Source organism: Cervus canadensis, chromosome 33 (assembly GCF_019320065.1).
Source record: "Cervus canadensis isolate Bull #8, Minnesota chromosome 33, ASM1932006v1, whole genome shotgun sequence".
Taxonomy (NCBI): Eukaryota; Metazoa; Chordata; class Mammalia; order Artiodactyla; family Cervidae; genus Cervus; species Cervus canadensis.
This window is the reverse complement of record NC_057418.1, coordinates 31755252-31773158: the sequence shown is the minus strand read 5'-3', so window position 1 is coordinate 31773158 and position 17907 is coordinate 31755252. Positions and strand designations below refer to the sequence as shown.

The 17907-nt window shown below is 42.3% G+C and overlaps 1 protein-coding gene across 7 annotated transcripts in view; it reads left to right on the top strand.

The window, feature by feature from the left end:
- PRKN (parkin RBR E3 ubiquitin protein ligase) overlaps window positions 1-17907 on the top strand; it is a 1211540-nt gene that overhangs the window by 1016223 nt on the left and 177410 nt on the right. For all 7 annotated transcript variants that reach the window (XM_043457375.1, XM_043457374.1, XM_043457372.1 and 4 more), the window contains one exon: window positions 2317-2466. In XM_043457375.1, the coding sequence (XP_043313310.1) occupies window positions 2317-2466 (150 nt within the window). The remainder of the gene's footprint in view (window positions 1-2316; window positions 2467-17907) is intronic.

Sequence of the window (17907 nt, the reverse complement as noted above, 5' to 3'; positions counted from 1 at the left end):
TCAGAGAGCCTTACTTTATGCATTCACATATTCTAGGTTGTTTACTGTAAGCAAACTTAAACTAAGTGTTTCCTGCTAAATGCATTCTATAGACAAGAACTCTTTTCTAGCTAATGCCATTGTATATAAGTAGTAGTAGCATATTTACAAGGGGACTTGACCTGTCCATCTTTCTCTTTCTGATGATGTCAGAAATATGAGAAAATGGACAGTCGCCCTGATGCTAACCCTCTCCTTTTCGGCTCTGTGTGCACCTGTGACTTCAGAACTGGTGTCTACAACCTACGTGTTTCTCCTGAATTCCAAAGCCATCCGTTCAGTTAGGCACTCAACATTTTGACTTAGCTGTGTCAGAGGTTAACAAACTGAATATGATCACAACAGGAATAATGATTCCTTTTCTCAACTCTCTAAACACACACACATACCGCTTTCTCCCATGTTCCCCCATCTCAGTAACAGTCTCCCCCATGCTCCCCCATCCTCTCTCCTTAGGGAACAAACATTATATCCTGCTTGATTCCTTTTCCTCTCACATCACATATCCAGTCCGCCTAAAAATATCTGCCATTTCTACCTTCAAAATACATCCAGAGCTCAACCACTGATCCATCGTTACCCCCACGGCTGCCTTCCTGGTTCAGGCCTCCACCATCTCTCCATGGATCTCGCTGAAACAACCTCCGACCTGCGTCTCTGCTTCCTGCTTCCATCCTTGTCCCCAAGAGTCTACGCTGAGCATATCAGCCAGATGGCTGTCTTTAAGAGATTAGTCAAATTGTGTCATCCACAGCTCCACAGTCTCCAGAGGTTCCTGTATCTCTCAGAATAAAAGCCAGAATTCTTCCGGCCGCCTTCGGGGATCTATACATCCTGGATCCCCATTAACTCTCCGGCTCATCTACTATTATCTGCCCCCCCTCCACACACACACCCCCATTCACTCTACTTCAGGCACACTGGCCTCTGCAGGACCTCAAACTGAGCACACACAGCCCCTGCACCTGTATCATGCTCTGTATTCAGCCTGGAAACTCGTTTCCCCCGGGGGGCACCTGGCTTGCTTTTCTAATCTCCTTCAGATGTTGGCTTAAACGAACCTTCTTCATAAGGGATTCCCTATTCCCTGATCACCTCTCTAAAAGTGTCATTCACGTCTTCCCCCGAATCTGTTTCTTTCTGGTTTGTTATTCTCCTCCCCACTATCACCATCTGACATGCTAGACAGTTTAACCTTTCTGTATTTACTGTTCTAGACTTTTGGATGAGAGTAAAGATGCCCTTTTGTTCAGGGCTGTATCCCAGCAGTCACAGGGGTGTCTGGTACATAGTAGGTGCTCAATAAATGTTGCACAAATTAATTCATAGTGGGGCAGATCCATCTGAGTTGATCTGAGTTTAGAAGGGCATATGATCAAATAATGCAAGGAGACCAGTAACTTAGGGCTGTGGTAAGGAAGGCTTTGGAAGATGGCCTGTGCCGTTTGAATCTTATTCTGCAGGCTGGAGGAATCGTTAAAGCAAATTGAGACAGCAACAGCAGAAAGAGATGAAGTCAGGGATAAAAGAAATCATGCTTTAAGAATAATGTGAAAGGAAAATTTTGTTCTTGAACATCAATCTTTCTTCATGAAAGTGAATATGCTCATTGATATTGGGTGGGCTGCTAACAATTACCAGAGGTGGAACACTGATGCCTTTTTTCAAAATGGTTTTAAGAACCGACAGATCCCTGAATAGAGGCGTGATGACATACTATCTGAGACTGAAAGTGACTCCTTATGAGGGTCCATAACTTGAAGTATGGATATGGTCCCTAAAATTTGTATGAAAACATCTATTAAATGCTGTTGGTAACAGTATCAGCTGAGGTAACTCGATGGCATCACCAACTCAGTCAATGGACATGCACTTAGGCAAACTCCAGGAGACAGGAAGAGACAGGGAGGCCTGGCAAGCCGCAGTCCACTGGGGTCGCAGAGAGTTGGACACAACTTAGTGACTGAACAACAACAAAGTAGTATTCCAAAAATCCAAACTTCGGAAAAAGATTTCTGGAGGACAAATTTCTAGAAACACAAAGAATAAATGCCTCATCTATCTCTTTTGTAAGTTGGGACTGGAAAACTTTCTCTAGGTTGGACCATATCTTATCCACCGCCCCCCCACCCACCCCGCCCCTGCAGATTTTATGGAAGAGGATCGACAAGAAAACCCCTCCCAAACCACCAAATATTAGCATTTCGCTAAAACGTGAGTGCCTGTACCTCTTCGTACCTGTGCTGTCTCTTTGAAAAATGACTTTTCTTTTTGCAGTACAACCGGTACCAGCATTACGGGGCGGAAGAGTGCGTGCTGCAGCTAGGGGGCGTGCTCTGCCCCAGCCCGGGCTGCGGGGCGGGGCTGCTTCCAGAACCCGGCCAGCGGAAGGTCACCTGCGAACCGGGCCACGGCCTGGGGTGCGGGGTGAGTACCAGCCACACCCCGGGTGTGGGCTGTGTGTCTGTGTGTGTGTGTTTGCTTTGGCAAATTGGCTCAGTTGGTGCTTTATTTTCATTTTCCATTTGGACTCAGATAGCTTTGACCTGATTTATTTATTTTCATTTTACTTATTTTCATTTTCCACTTGGACTCAGATATCTTTGAACTGATGTAAAAAAAAAAAAAATTTTAATGTATTTTTCAATTCTTAACAGAATCCTGTATATAATGAGGGGAGGTAAGATTTTCTGCTTTGATAGCTATCAGTGTTTAAGACGTGAAGTCACTCTGTCAGCCTTTTAAACTTTTCTTCCGGTGCTCAGATAATTCAGAGCAAAAATGATTTCTTCAGAGGTAGCATCAAGTGGACAGGAGTGAAGGAGAAAGAGAATTCCACCTCTTAGCATGATTCTCTTAGCGACGTTGCTGGCCTAAGTATTTCAAGAAATAAAAATGAAGATTAATATGGAAAACTTGAAATGTTATCGGGTGGTAAAAATCATTTTAAATTGAGACGAGCAAAACTTAATGGGGCCTCTTAGGGAAGCAGAAAAAGAAACATGGAAAATGTTTGTTCTAAGGCTTCTTGAATGGGTCTACTGGCTGCAAGCTGATGATGAAGGGGTGCGGGAAGCATAACTCAAACGCAGTTCGGCTGGCTAAATTATAGGCTGAAATGACAAATGGATAATAATCCTGGCATTAAATTTTATGCCGGCCAGAAAAGGAAGAAGTGTATGTGCTTATAAAATGCTATTGAACTGTGATGGGAGAGCATTCCTTTCAAAATTGCAGCTTCATGAGGAGCTTTGTTGGAAGGAGGAGTATGGATGGATGGCAGAGGCATATTACCCAGGCCTAATTTGGGGCTGAGCCTCCGGAGTTACCTATGCATAAATTGGCATCTGTCACCCTTGGTAGGGCTCCCCATCGCTCATGCCGTGGAGCTTACCAAGCTCTGGGCTGAGTGATAAAGCAGAACAAGTGGAAGTTGAAAAATAATGAGAAGCCATGATGCGTAAGCAGAAAGAAATACTTCTGGGCTAATGGCGATTTCATTAGGATGAAAACTCACATCATGTCTGCTAGCCTTAGAAATTATGGAAATCAAACCCTGCTTCCCAGCCTTAGTCGTCGTCATTTACTGTATAATCTGCACCGGTTGCATGTGGCCCAAGCAAGCTGCCAAATTCTGGGATCAGAGTTTCTAGCAAATGTTTTCTTTTAGATTGAGTTACAATAGCCATTAACTAATGGCCCATTTCTATCTATGCTTCTACCTAACAATTGTTCCTATTGTTCCATTGTCTAAAGCCGGGGAGTTCTTTTGGCCCTCTTCTGAGTTCATTGTTCATCTTGAACAGTTTTGAAGGTTTATGTAATTTTAAGATTTGAACGTCTTTCTCTTCCCTTTTTTACACAACGTGATATTATAAGTAACACACACATTTGAACTCCAAATTATGGAAAATTACCTTGGAGATGAATTGAATTGCATTAATATCTTTGGGTTAAGAAGTTTAGGGGCAAACCTTACCTAAATGAGAATGGCTATCTTCAGGATATTTCTTTGAAAGTTCTAGGTAATGTGTTTTATTTTTATTTATTGTTTGTTATGGGGAGGGGGAATGCTTGTTGGTTTGTATATTACTTATCTGTTGCTATGTAATAAATAACCCCAAATTTTAGCCTTTTAATTAATAAACATCTTTTATCTCACAGCTCCTGAGGGTCAGGAATCCCTAAGTAGCTTAGGTGTGTGGTTCTAGCTCAGGGTCTCATGAGGTCGGAGTCAAGCTCAGTTGCAGTTAACGCAAGACTTGACTGGGGCTGGAAGACACACTGCAAAAATGCCTCAGTTCCTCACTGGCTATTGGCCACAGTTCCTCACTACATACCCCTTTTCTTAGGCTACTTACCCAGAGCAAATGATCCAAGAGACAGAGCAAAGAGAAAGCCAAGGTGACCTGCTCTCCAAGGCTTTGTTCTGTTCATCACTTCTGCTTTGTTCCTTTGGTTAGCACGGAGTAAAAGTTCCAGCCCACCCACAAAGGGAAGGGAGCTAGGCTCCATCTTAAAGGAACGGGTGTCAGGGAATTCATGGGTATATTTTGAACCACCACTGTCTGTAATTTGAAGAAGCTGAATAAAGAACAAAGAGAAATGATTTTCTAAAACATCTAACTTGATGCTTTCTTTGCCCTCCCCACCTTTTTTGCCCCAGTCCCCGTAAGCTTTTTCAGGCTGATATCAATTCCCATTGCTTTGGCTTTTCAGAAGAGATAGATTGACATCTTCATTGCTCTTTTTTCTTCAAATCCACAACTTTCACAAAAGCATGTTAACCCAGCTTACATACCTTAGGGATTCTGTAGTGGTTAGAAAGGAGATTAGGTTGTATGACTTAGGTCCAAATCTTGGCTTCCTCAACTACCAACGGTCTTAATCTTCCTGTGCCTCAGTCTCCTCACTTAAAAACAGAGTGTATTACAATGGCCCTGTATAAGGCTCCTCTGTCCCTGGAATTCTCCAGGCAAGAGTACTAGCGTGGGTTGCCATGCCCTTCTCCAGGGCATCTTCCCGACGCAGGGATCGAACCGGTGCCTCCTATGTCCCCTGCATTGAGAGGCGGGTTCTTTACCACCAGGGCCACCAGGAAAGCCCTTCTAAGGTCATTGTGAATGTTAAATGAGCTGATGGGCACAACAGCACATGGCATAACATATGTATTTGTTTAATATTTAATTAAAAGCTCAATCAGTATTGATCAAAGGCTCACCTAAAAGACCTAATTAAATATTCAAGAAAAATTAACAACAGGGTGTTTGTTTGATCCTCTCTTCCAAATATTCTAGAATATTCCCCTCTGAATCAAGTTAGATGCAGCAGGAAATTAAGTACCTAGGCCCCACTGTTTTAGTCCTTCAAAGAATTACTTTTCCTGCACAATAATTTGGTGTCATTTGCTTATACTGTGGTCATTGTACAGATGACTCAATGCCTGTGGCTCTGGACATTTGAGTGGGCTTTTCTTTGAGGGACCATGGTGCCCATTCCAGATCCATTACGCTTGTCCTGAGAAAAGTTGACACTGCTAAGGGTCCCCCCTGAAAGCTGACTGCTGGAAAACCTAGAGCCACATTTGTGAGGTATCTACAGGAGAGAAACGGGCCACTGATAGAATGGGTTTGGAAGCTTATTTCCTGGCTTGACTTATTTCTCTTCCCTTTCTCCTGGTATATGCTGTTTTGCTGTGATTTGTGCACCCTTGTAAGCTGCCAATCTTTTCTGGATTTAAGGGTGGTAATGGAAAGCTGTTGTGTGAAAGAAACCGTGGTTAGTTTATGTTGTCTGTTATGTTGTCTGTCTGTTATGAGACAGAACAGGGTCCAATAAGCAGAAGTTAGAGGAAGCTGAATCAGAGGACTCTGCTCTGGGTTTGCTGTTAGCACCATGGACAGTGGCCACAAAGCAGGCTGCCCCGGAGCAGGGAGTGCCTCACCCTACACAGTGCTCAAGGAAAGGAACTGACAGCAAGCTATGGAAGCGTCAGAGTCTCAGACGTGCTTCTTGGGCTGTAGCTTTCAAGTTTATTGTTAGGTATCCACGAATCCACCTGTACTTAATTTGTCCTCAACTGTCAACTCTTATTATGTGGGGCATCCAGGAAATGCTTGATGTTACCAAAAGGATCTCATGCATAAAAAAAGGTTGAAAACCAAATTCCCTGTCATTCACAGAATTTAAAAATTCAGCCTTCTAGTTACAGAATGAGGTGGACCCACATGGATTCACGTTTTTAGAGCTGAGACACACCTCTGTGCTGACCTCCAGGCAGGACAGTTCTAACCTTCCCATCAGTCAGCCCACCACCACATGCCTAGATGGTCCCCACTACCTCCCTGCTTGCTGTTGTACATAGCTTCCATCTGAAGACACAAGCTTCAGTATTGTGATTGTCTTTGACTTCTTTAAATGAGTGCTTAGGCTAGTACTTACGACTTTCATATGCAAGCATATAGTACTACTCACTGGAAAATCAGATTAGCTGATCTTTGGCTCTCCTAAGTCGCTAACTTAACTGTTACCCAGAGAGCAGTGAACATTAGCTAATGAATATAAGGATTTCCATTTAAATGATAATGTCAGTCCATCCAGGAAAGGCCTGATAGATGTGTGATGGTTACAGCAAAATTTGTACCATTATTAAAGAACTATTTGAACTTCAGTACCACCTCTCAGGGTCCAAGTTGAAGTGTTGTACTTATTTCATGCTTTCATATTCCTGTCCTCAGCCTTGATATTGTTCTCAGTAAGAACATGTATTTAGACTTCAACATTCATTGAGTGAATGAATGAATGAATCTTAACAATGTGGAAGTAATATGAATACACTTTTATTTTCAAATACTAATCATTGTGCCAATATTAGAATCGCTTACCTTGCCTCAACAAGAATGTCTTCAAAAAACATAAAATATGCAGTGTTTTACTTATACACGTAATACATCATTTAGAACACCAAAATATACTAACTTCAGAGATCCACAAAAAGTCAATTAGGAACCTGAAAATCCTCCAAAAATTGCAGCTTATATGCCCTATCGAAGACCCCACCGCCAAATGAAGAATTTAGTGCATTCTGGTAAAGAAAATGTCTTGGTCTTGGGAGCACTGATTTTCCTTTTGACAAGCACAGAATATTTTTACATGGATAGACAGAACTCAACAAGGATATGTTTGGGGATCAAATAGCCTGACCTCACTCTGCCAATGCTTGATCATATTTTCACTACTGCTCATAAAAATATTAATTGATTTCCTGAGGAATTCATGTTATGCATTATTCTTTCTCTGGCCTTATTGCTATTCATCAGAATTATCTCACTAACTTTGATGGTGCCGATGTAAAATGTTGACATGTTTAATGCTAGAAAACAGCAACAAAATATGGAATACATTATACTCACTGACCTGGGGATACAAAAAGCTATGGCAATCAAACCTTGCAAGTTTTCTATCAGCAAAACATCTTTATCTTATTTGATGGTGTTTTGGGATGTTATACATCTGAGAGATAATTTCTTAAAATAATACTAGGAATTTAATGAAGAGATTTCTGTTTTGAATTAGAAATACAGGGATGAGATTTAACAACGGGGGGAAAAAAACTCTTATGCATTTAAATGAAAACCAGAGATCTTTAAAAAAAAAAAAAAAAAAAGCTCATTAAGCCAACCATTAGTTAAGGAAATTAAATAGAATTTCTTACGGCATCTGAGAGACTCTCCCTCCCTTGATCAGTAGTGTGTGTGGCTTTGAGGTGGATTGATCGAGGAAATGGAGCCCTCGTCTTGGGCCCCTCACTTGCACAGATCCCTTCTGCGCCCTCTCACCCAAGTTTACATTCTTGCACTGTCTTCCCTGAAGAGAGTCTCAAAAATTGTAGAACCTAAAGTTACAAAGGCTTCACCAAAACTGAATCTAGACTTCAGTGAGGACAGGGTAGACTTGCTGTGTGCCAAGAAATCCTTGTTGAAGCTACTTATAGCAATAGCATTCATATATTATTGAAGATTTTAGTTAAGTTAGAGCCCAAGCCTCCTGTTTTAGCCCCTATATAGGAAAGGAGTCTATGTAGACAAATGGGGATAACTATTCCTTCATTCAGAGATCTAATTATTGATTTTAAAAGTAACTAGATGGGGAGCCCTTTTTTTTTAATATGTGGGACTCAGAAAGTCAAGAGATGGCCAATATTTAATAAAGAAAATGGTTACTTTTTCCATCCTTTAAAGATACTTCAATTTTATAAAAATACAAAATTTAATTAAATTACCTCAAGTATTTTGAAAACTGTATAGAAGATCTCCCTTTTTCCAAAGAAGAATAGAGATTAAAATCTAGACTCAACATATGTGTGGTTTATATCATAGTGCTTTCCAGGAGACACCAAAAAGCACAGATATTTTTCATTCTGCCTAAATGTGGGTTTGTTGGGGTTAAGCTCCAGGCTATAATCTCACCTTGCTAGCCTCAACTCTATGACCTCTTCAACATGTAGAGCATGGAATCAAATCTTTTTTGACACATTATTTTTTATATACAGGATGTTCTTTATCAGAGAGTATTTTTAAAAGAAAGCTAACATTATGAAATGTCAGAAATATGCAGGCCGTGTTTATTTGACAGGTGTCCAAAAATCTAATTTAAGCTCTAAGATTGGCTCATTTGCAGAGTGAAATTAGTCTTGCTAGACTTTCTGCTTATGAGCCAGCTTGAAGTGCAAAGACAGAAAGCTCTGGAGAGTATTTATTTTAATTAAAGAAACTGTTCATAAACATACAAACAAGTTCTGCATACCATTCCTCTGGAAAACATTTATCAATTGGCAAATGTTCCTAGAAAGTATTCTGCAGTCTGAAATAGAAATATATGTTTTCTAATCCAACATAGATCAATGACCTTTCCATGTGTCTTTAGCTATTTTTTTTAAATAAGGGAAGTGTGAAATTATTATACTCTTTCAAAACAGTAAGCTCTATCTCTTTGAATAATGTGTTGTGTGTGTGTGTGTGTGTGTGTGTGTGTGTGTGTGTGTGTGTGCAGTCGTGTCTGACTCTTTGTGACCCCATGGACTGTAGCGACCAGGCTCCTCTGTCCATGGAATTCTCCACACAAGAATACTGGAGTGGGTTGCCATTTCCTTCTCCAGAAGATTTTCTTGACCCAGAGATCAAACCTGTGTCTCTTGCATCTCTTGCATTGGCAGGCAGATTCTTTATCCGTGTGCCACCTGGGAAGCCTAGGAAATCAATTTTGTGGCAAATTGAATAGAAAAGCCCTCTTTAGCTCTACCAGCTACAGGAGAGCTGAGAACATTCCAGAAAACAGGCTTCTATGAAGATAACATAGTTTCTGTGTATTCATTTTGATCCTGCCCTCACTTCAGTCTAGGGCAAGGCTGTCTAATATGGTAACCAGAGGCCACAAGTGACTGTTTAAATTAAAATTAAATAAAATTTAAAATTAGGTTTCTCAGTCACAGCAGCTACATTTTAAGTATTCAATGGCCACATACAGCCTCCGGCTACTGGACTAGACCTAGGCCATGCAGACAGAGCGTGTTTTCATCAATATCACAGAAAGTTCAGTGGGGCAGAGAAAATAGCTATAAAAGATCACCCTAGAAGGAGCATTCACAAGCTCAAAGATGCCTGTGTGTCAAACAAATTGAAGTTTGACCCCTTCAATTCTAGTTAAGAAGAAAAATCTTTCTAGAAATTAAAGCAGTTTCCTAAGTTTAAAAAAAAAAACAAAAACACGCACAGCAGTGTTTTCCATAGTGACGCTCGTTCGGTGCAGGTTCAAGGGGTGTTATGTGCTTGGAGGATGGCTGGGATCCGGGACAGAGAGCCTGGGCCGAGGCCCGTGATCCGAGAGCTTGGGCACACGCCGCTGTCGGTCCTGTTGTGCCGGCGCTCACGCGTGTCCACTCTGAACCCCGTGGGCTGCAGCACGCCAGGTTTCCCTGTCCTTCACTGCCTCCTGGAGCGTGTTCAAGTTCACACCCACTGAGTTGGCGATGCCGTCTAACCATCTCACCCTCTATCGTCCCCTTCTCCTTCGGCCTTCAATCTTTCCCAGCATCAGGGTCTTTAACAGTGAGTCTGCTCTTCACATCAAGTGGCCAAAGTATTGGAGCTTCAGCTTCAGCATCAGTCCTTCCAATGCATGCAGTAAACTCCGTTAAACAGGGCTTTTTTCTGTTGGACTTAAAGATTTCATTATGCAAACACGCCTATGCCTGAACAAGGGGAACACCACAGCGGCCTTCCCTAAATTCTTTCAAGCAAGGGCTGCCTTTTGGGTGGTCCATCTTATCAGACAGGTGTTTCATAGAGCAGCTTGACTCAGGGGATCAAATCCCTTGCTTTATCTGAAGAGCAAGCTTACCACAGAACTCTTGGGAAGGAGCTAGTGAAACCCAAGGATCAGAACATCAAGTCTACAACATTTTCCTCTCTGTAGAGAACTAAAAAAGCATGATTTTTTAAATGATATGCCATATTTGTATTAGAGGTATTTTTGAGACTACGTATTTTATAGTGAAACCTTTTTATTCTTAAACTGCTACTGATATATAATTTTATGGATTTAACATACATAGAGAAGATAGGGTGAAATTTTATGACTGTGTGTGATTAGCAGCATATTTTCAAATGATTCCTATGAAATGAACATGAGAGATTTTTGAACTTCATAGAATAAAGGATATTATGGTAAATATATATATACATATATATTTCTATAGTGGGTATCAGTGTATCTCAATCTCATAAAACATTAACTGCATAGGACAATAAGATCATGACAAAGGAGTCACAGGGCTTTTTATATTTTATTTTATTGAAGTGTAGTTAATTTCCAATGTTGTCTTAGTTTCTGGTATGCAGCAAAGTGATTCTGTTATATACGTGTATTTTTTTTTTTCATATTCTTTCCCATTATGGTTTCTGTTGTTGTCATTCTGGCTTTCTACACGGTCAGGAATTGCTGCACAAGTGGTCACACCAGTGTGGGCCGGGCCACACCCCGCTGTAATGCCCTGGCGGGGCCTCCCTTACAAGGGGGCACGCTGGAGCTGCCTGCCTGGCATCCCAAAGGGCGGTCCTCTCTTCCCTGTCCTTCCCAGAGCCCAGGGGGTTTCTGGAGGGTGGGGAGCTCTGCTCCGTCTCATTACACTCATTGTTTTTCACATCCTCTCCCCACTATCTCAGGCATTCTCTCATCGGGGAGGAGAAGCCTCCCAGAGGCACACTCTGTCCTGCTCTTTCAGACTTGCCTCCAGCCCTCCTTTCTCATTAGGGTCTCTGCTGAACACCCCCGAACAGCTAGTTCCTCCTGTATATTCAGCCAGATCAGCCCTCCCTGTGTGCTGGTTTTTCGAAATTTCCCTCCATGCTACCTTTAGAAAATGGCCTCACAGGTCTGACACTGTCCATCTAGCCCATGGTTACCCTCTGTGGTTCGCATCTCATCTTTCATACTGTTATATACACTGCAGATTATGGAATGCAATTGTTAAAGCAGTTTTCTTTGTTCTCTCATCTTTCCTTTTTTAACACCATTTTTGATTGTGGTAAAATATACACACTATAAAATTCACCTTTGATAACCATTTTAAAGTGTACAGTTCAGCAGCATCAAGTATGCAGTGTTGGATAACCATCTCCACTATTTCCAAAATTTTTTATCACCCCAAACAGAAGCTCTGTTCCTGTTAGGCAATAATTAATTCCCCATCTCTCCCAGCCCGTGGTCACCTCTAATCTTCTTGCTGTCTCTATGAACCTGACTATCCTAGATATGTGGAATTGTAGGAATTTTTTGTCCTTTGGTATCTGGCTTAAGATGATGTTTGTCACTTAGCATAATGTTTTTAAGCCTCATGCAGCCTGTGTCAGAATTTCACTCCTTCTCATAGCTGAATAATAGCTCATTGTATGCGTATACCATGTTTTGTTCCTCCCATTCCTTTTTAGAATTTATTCAGCCACAGTAGTCCTTCCTCTCCCTGGAGCAAAAGTCAGGCAGGTTCTCTGACTCCTGGTCACTTATAAGTGAAAGAAAGTCTTAGAGACACTTTATGTTGTACATTCATACTGTCAATTCTCTAAAAGTGGCTTTTGTCAAAAAAAACATACTTGATGTGACGCTGAACCTTCTGCCCGGGCTCCCGAGGCCCAGCCCTTTGCTCCATGCCTGTGAGCACTTGGCGCAGAAGTGACCCACCTGGTCACTCTGAGTGTTCATCAGCTTCTACCTGTTCCATTTACTTTTTATTCATCTCAGGTTAAGGTTGACAGGACACAGTAATAGCTGCTTATTCACTTTATTCCTCTGAAAAGTGTCTACGTCATCAATCTGCAGATCCAGGGTTTTTAATTCCAGTGCTTAAAATTGTTTGCCTTGAATAATTGCCTACATTAACGCCTATAGGGTTTCAGCCTCATTACAGAATCATCCATGCAGACCGAAGTCCCCCATCCTAACTTGAGTAGCAAAACCCTTGCCCTCTTCCTGTAGGTATAACAGAAATGTGTTTCTGCCAGAAATATAGCTCATGAACATGAATGCAAAGATTTGTCAAGATAAGTGTGGAGGATATTCCTTGTAGTACTGTTTTGTAGTAGACAAGAACTTGGAAACAATCAAATTGTCAATAATATCGTAGTGGTTAAGTACATTTTTGATATATGGGTACAATAAAGTGCAATATCTTGTTTTAAAAGGGCTTCCTGGGTGGCTCAGTGGTAAAGAATCTGCCTATAATGCAGGAGACCCAAGTTCAGTCCCTGGGTTGGGAAGATTCCCTGGAGAAGTGAATGGCAACCCACTCCAGTATTCTTGCTTAGAAAATTCCATGGATAGAGGAGCCTGGCAGGCCACAGTCCATGAGGTCATAAAGAGTCAGACATGACTGAGCAACTAAACCACCACCACCTGTTTAAAAAAATAAGGTCATTCTGCATGCTGATATGAAACAATTTTTAATACTCAGAATTAAGAGAAAAGAGCAAGAAAAAGAAGATCAATACTCATAAACATATAAAATATTTCCTGAAAAGAGTTCAATAGACCGTTAAAGTAGTTGCCTTTGGATAGAAAAAGTGGGGATATAGAGAAGGAAGCTTTTATTAATACCTTTCAGTTTACAACTTTCTGTAATGTTTGAGGTTTCTAAACATGTAGATATATTGCTTTTACTTTTTATAACAAGGGATTTTCTTAGTTTATGAACTACTTTTTTATTAATCAAGCTTTTATTTAAAAAAAACTAGCCATGTTATTTGTTAAAAATAAAAGCAAAACAAAGTGAAGTGTAATTAAATTGGTTAGAATTTTACATCATTTCAGACATAGTGTTTCTCTGGGTTAGACTGAGAAAGAAGGAAATAGGTCTGCCACTGCCAGAGGCCAAGGTCATGAAAAGCCGAATGGTGAGGTCCAGCTACTGTTCATTCTAAGGGGATGGCAAGGCAGGTGGTCCATTCTTTCAGACATTTACTTGGCATGGAGCACGCTGTCCTGTCACACTGATTTAATTGAATGACATGTTTAAGAAAAATGCAAGTAAAGTCTGCTAGGAAATTTAATTTACAGTCTCAAAATTGGTTCTATGAAACATGTCACCAGAGGCTTTGAAGAGCCAAATGCAAAGAAGTGAATTTGAATTTTTGTGTAGTTTTAAATAGTTTGAGCAGTTCCTGCAGTATAGGAAAATATATTCCGATGGCCTTTTGCACATACCTGTATTCTAGGAATTCTGTTCTCAAAGCGTGTTTTATTGCTGACTTTTGTTCATCTTTTCTTTTTTGTGCACACCTATTTTCAGTACAATTTAGACAGAGTTCAAGGTGGCCCAAGCAAAACAAGGACTTGGCCCTGGTGTATCACGTGTTCTTCCCTGCTTGTCAAACATTCCGTTGTAAAGGCTGTCTGTAAATTATTAGGTCGGTTTCCTACAGACTCCTGGAAGGAACAGGGCTTTTCCTGGTTAAAGACCAGTCAGCCCTGTTGTCAGTAGTCCACAAGGGTCTGTAACAGACCGAGCAACCAGATGCTCCCTGGATCCCAAGAAAGGCAGTCAGCCTTCCTCCTCACCTGCTTTCCTTTCAGTGGGCCGGGGATCCCGGCAGGGGAGGGCCTCAGTATTTCACCTTTTTAGCACTGAATGAATGAGGCTAACAGTAAATCCCTGAAGGCTTCCCCAGGGCAAACCTGACCTGGCCTAGCCTGACTTTGAGTCCCACCTTCCCTGGGAATTGGTGGGGCGGCCCCTAGGATGGGTATCAGAGAAGGCAATGGCCCTCCACTCCAGTACTCTTGCCTGGAAAATCCCATGGATGGAGGAGCCTGGTGGGCTGCAGTCCATGGGGTCGCGAAGAGTCGGACACGACTGAGCGACTTCACTTTCCCTGTTCACTTTCATGCACTGGAGAAGGAAATGGCAACCCACTCCAGTGTTCTGGCCTGGAGAATCCCAGGGACGGGGGAGCCTGGTGGGCTGCCATCTGTGGGGTCGCACAGGGTCGGACACGACTGAAGTGACTCAGCAGCAGCAGCGGCAGGACGGATATACTTGGCAGAGCCACCTGAGCCTGTGACACAGGCCTTTGTCCGGCGGCCCACCGACACGTTTCTAGTGTATGCGACTTCCCTGGTGGTGCTGTGGCGAAGACAGCGCTTTCACGGCAGGAGCCGCAGAGTCCATCCCTGGTCAGGGAACTAAGACCCCACCTTACCAGGTGGTCAAAAAAATTAAAAAGTTTATACTGTGAACAAAGTATATGATTTTTTTTTGACATTAATTTTATTTAAGGGTTTTTTTTTTCCCCGCAAAGAGAAGAAAAGAAATCGTTTAAGACTACAAGCCTACGGGTAAGGCCCAGGCCAAATGTAGAAGCTTCACCCCATCTATCCGCTCTTGAACCAGGGATAGGAGAAGAATAGAAACAAAGAAAGAAGGTTTTCCGAGGGCAAGCACGCTCTCTGATGCACTCTAGGAAGTAATTTGTCAAGTGGACCTGTTACCACGCTTCCAAAAAGAAAGCAATTTTCTTCCTCCTTTCTTTAGAAGCAGGCCCAGAAAGCCCATTTCCTCCCCAAGCCCATGCCGCCCGCCACTCTCTTTTAGAAAGAAATCATATTGTTTCTTCACAAAGCCTTGTTGGTTATTGTCCAGCCTGCAGTGACTGTCTGGGAATTTAATGTCCAGTGAGTTTTTTTTTTTTTTTTCCCCCAGCTTCTCTCAAGGTGTTAGTGCTAAACTGACAGGTCCATAATACCAAGGAAGACTGAATTAGCTATTCCTGAGGTTACCTCTACACGCAGAGCCTAGCCCTCGTCACCTATTTCTAAGCAGTCCTTAAGTGAATTAGTGGATATGAACGTTTTATATCACCTCTTTTCTCTCTGCGAACTCGAAGCATTGCCTAGTGGCACTACCTGATGATTTGGAGGAAATAATAAAAGGAGAGATTCCAAGTGCCATCAGCTTCTAAGTTAGTCTGTAGCAGAAATAAGATGGAATTTTACCTGCTGGATTTTTAACAAATGTGAAATGATTGGAACAGATGCCTTCTGGAAAAGAAATCCCAAGGAAAGAGTCATTTATCAACCTTCTTTAAACCTATTCGCGTAAATGTTTTACATGTAAACAGAGCATAGAAAGCAAAGCTGTCTTCAGAAGATGGCTGCTATTTGAAAAGAAAGAAATCCAATCTGACCCAGCTTCTGAAAGTCTCCTTTATGCGAGGACATGGCTGGGCTTTTGTATGAGCCGTATTGTATTATTGTAAAGTGCAGGAGCCGCTTAATCAATAAGAAAAGTTGGGGTAGAATGTTTGGATTAAAGAGATAAGATCTTTGTTAGACTAAATCAGTTGAGCCAGAACCTCCCATAGTGAGCTGAATGGAAATAGCTTCATGTTACAAATGTACTGGAGATTTTTAAAAAGTGTCAAAATCGGTGTTTGGAGACTATGTGGCTATGTGTATTTTCAGTTTGCCCTTCTGGAGAAACCAGAAGATTGTTTTTGAGTTTGGAAAAGCACTAAACTTCAATACTATGCATGGTTTTGATAAACATTTCCTGGGGTATACTTTTAATATTCTGAGCTCCATTTTAAAAGTCATTGATAATAGAATCAATGGACAGGGACACAAATTATCCCAGAAAGTAGAGAAAATAAACAGCCTGAAACCTACTCTAAAGCCTGTTCACCTTCACTCTGTAACCAGGACTGCTTGCTACTGGGGCTGGATCCTGGGCACCCAGCTACCCACCATCCAAGCTGGGTGACTTTCTGTCCCGTGACTGTCAGAATCCGTGTGGGTGTCCACAGGCTGTTGACAGCCTTGATTTCCCTCCCGATTTTCATCGTCCCCCTTTCCTGCTAATTTGATTTTTTTTTTCAAGTATTCTTCTTTTGGGGAGGTGACTCCATTCCTGGTCAGAAGGGACTCCCGAGTCGTCTAAGCCTGTCCTGCTACTGCCGTGACCCTTGGGAGGCAGGCTCTGGGAAGAAAACCACATCCTTCCTGGGCGCTTGACCATGTGACTCAGTTAATCAGCTCAAAAGCCACTCTGTGTTGGACTGAGCGTTACGTGAAAGGATGTGTTTCCTTTTTGTTAAAGCAGATTGGGTTGGACTGTCTGATTCTCCAGCCAAAGTCTGTTAACTGGTGCGTGGAAACTGGTTCATTTATCTAAAATGACTAAAGGAATTCATCCACTGAAAGACTTTGGGCAGATGACCCCAAAAGAGGCTCTTAATAAGGACTTTCCAGTAGCAGACCAAATCGCCTTCGGGTTATGTCCCACAGCATCCTGTGTGGCCACAGTAGCTGGAAGCAGCAAGAAGAAATGTGTCCTCATTACTCACTGACTAAATGGATCGTAACACGCTCCGCTACTTTATTCAGACGTGAGTGCCGTGGGGTGAGACCAAGACCCCAAGGGAGGGTGCCTTAAGGCGATGGGAGTTCATTCCTCTGTCCCGTAGAACCCTTGGGCTGGGATGATGACTCTGCTCAAGGAAGTCTTCAGTTGGCCTCATTCCCGTGGTACAGGCGGCCCAGCGTGGTAGCCACATTTCAACTGGGGCTAAGGGGGATGGGGAAGGGTAGGGCGTTTTATTCCTAAGGCCAGGATCAGAGGAGGCACGCAGCGCATGCAGACCCACGTCCCAAGGAGAGGAGTTAGCTGCATGGCCATGTGGTCGGCCCCAAAGGCATGTGGCCGGCCCCATGTGGCCAGCTGAAGTTGTTATCAATCCTAAGAAGGAAAACAGCAGATGGGCAGTGGAGGGTAACGTTTGGTCTCTGCCACAACTACCATACGTCCTGTCTCCCCCGTAACCCTGACCCAAATACCATCCATCTTCTTTCCATTCACAGATCTCTGCGTTTTCATGCAGGAAAAGAAAAACTGAGTGGAACGCTGCGTCCTCTTTATTTCTAATAGGACTGAATACTTGCTTCGTGATCTTTTCTTTCAACAGTATATCTTTCACTCTCTGAGTTCCGAAGCATGAAAATTAGACCTCTAGCTCTCAATAAGACCCACTAAATTGCATTCACCCCTGACTTCGAAAGGTGTGGCCACCACAACCTTCTGAATTTGTGCACATGAATAGAGTTAGTATTCGGTAGGGCCTCAAGCTGAGAGGAGAGGAGCACCATTCTAGAAAATTCCCTCGTTGGACCGGAGCTTTCACCTGCTGATCTTTTTGCTCTAATTTTACATACAAATGCACTGCTTAACCGTGTAGAACCAAACAGACCACAGATGAAAGCTTTTGGAGTTACAAATTGAATATGAGATTTCACGTAGCACTTGGAGTAATGACAGCTTCTGAT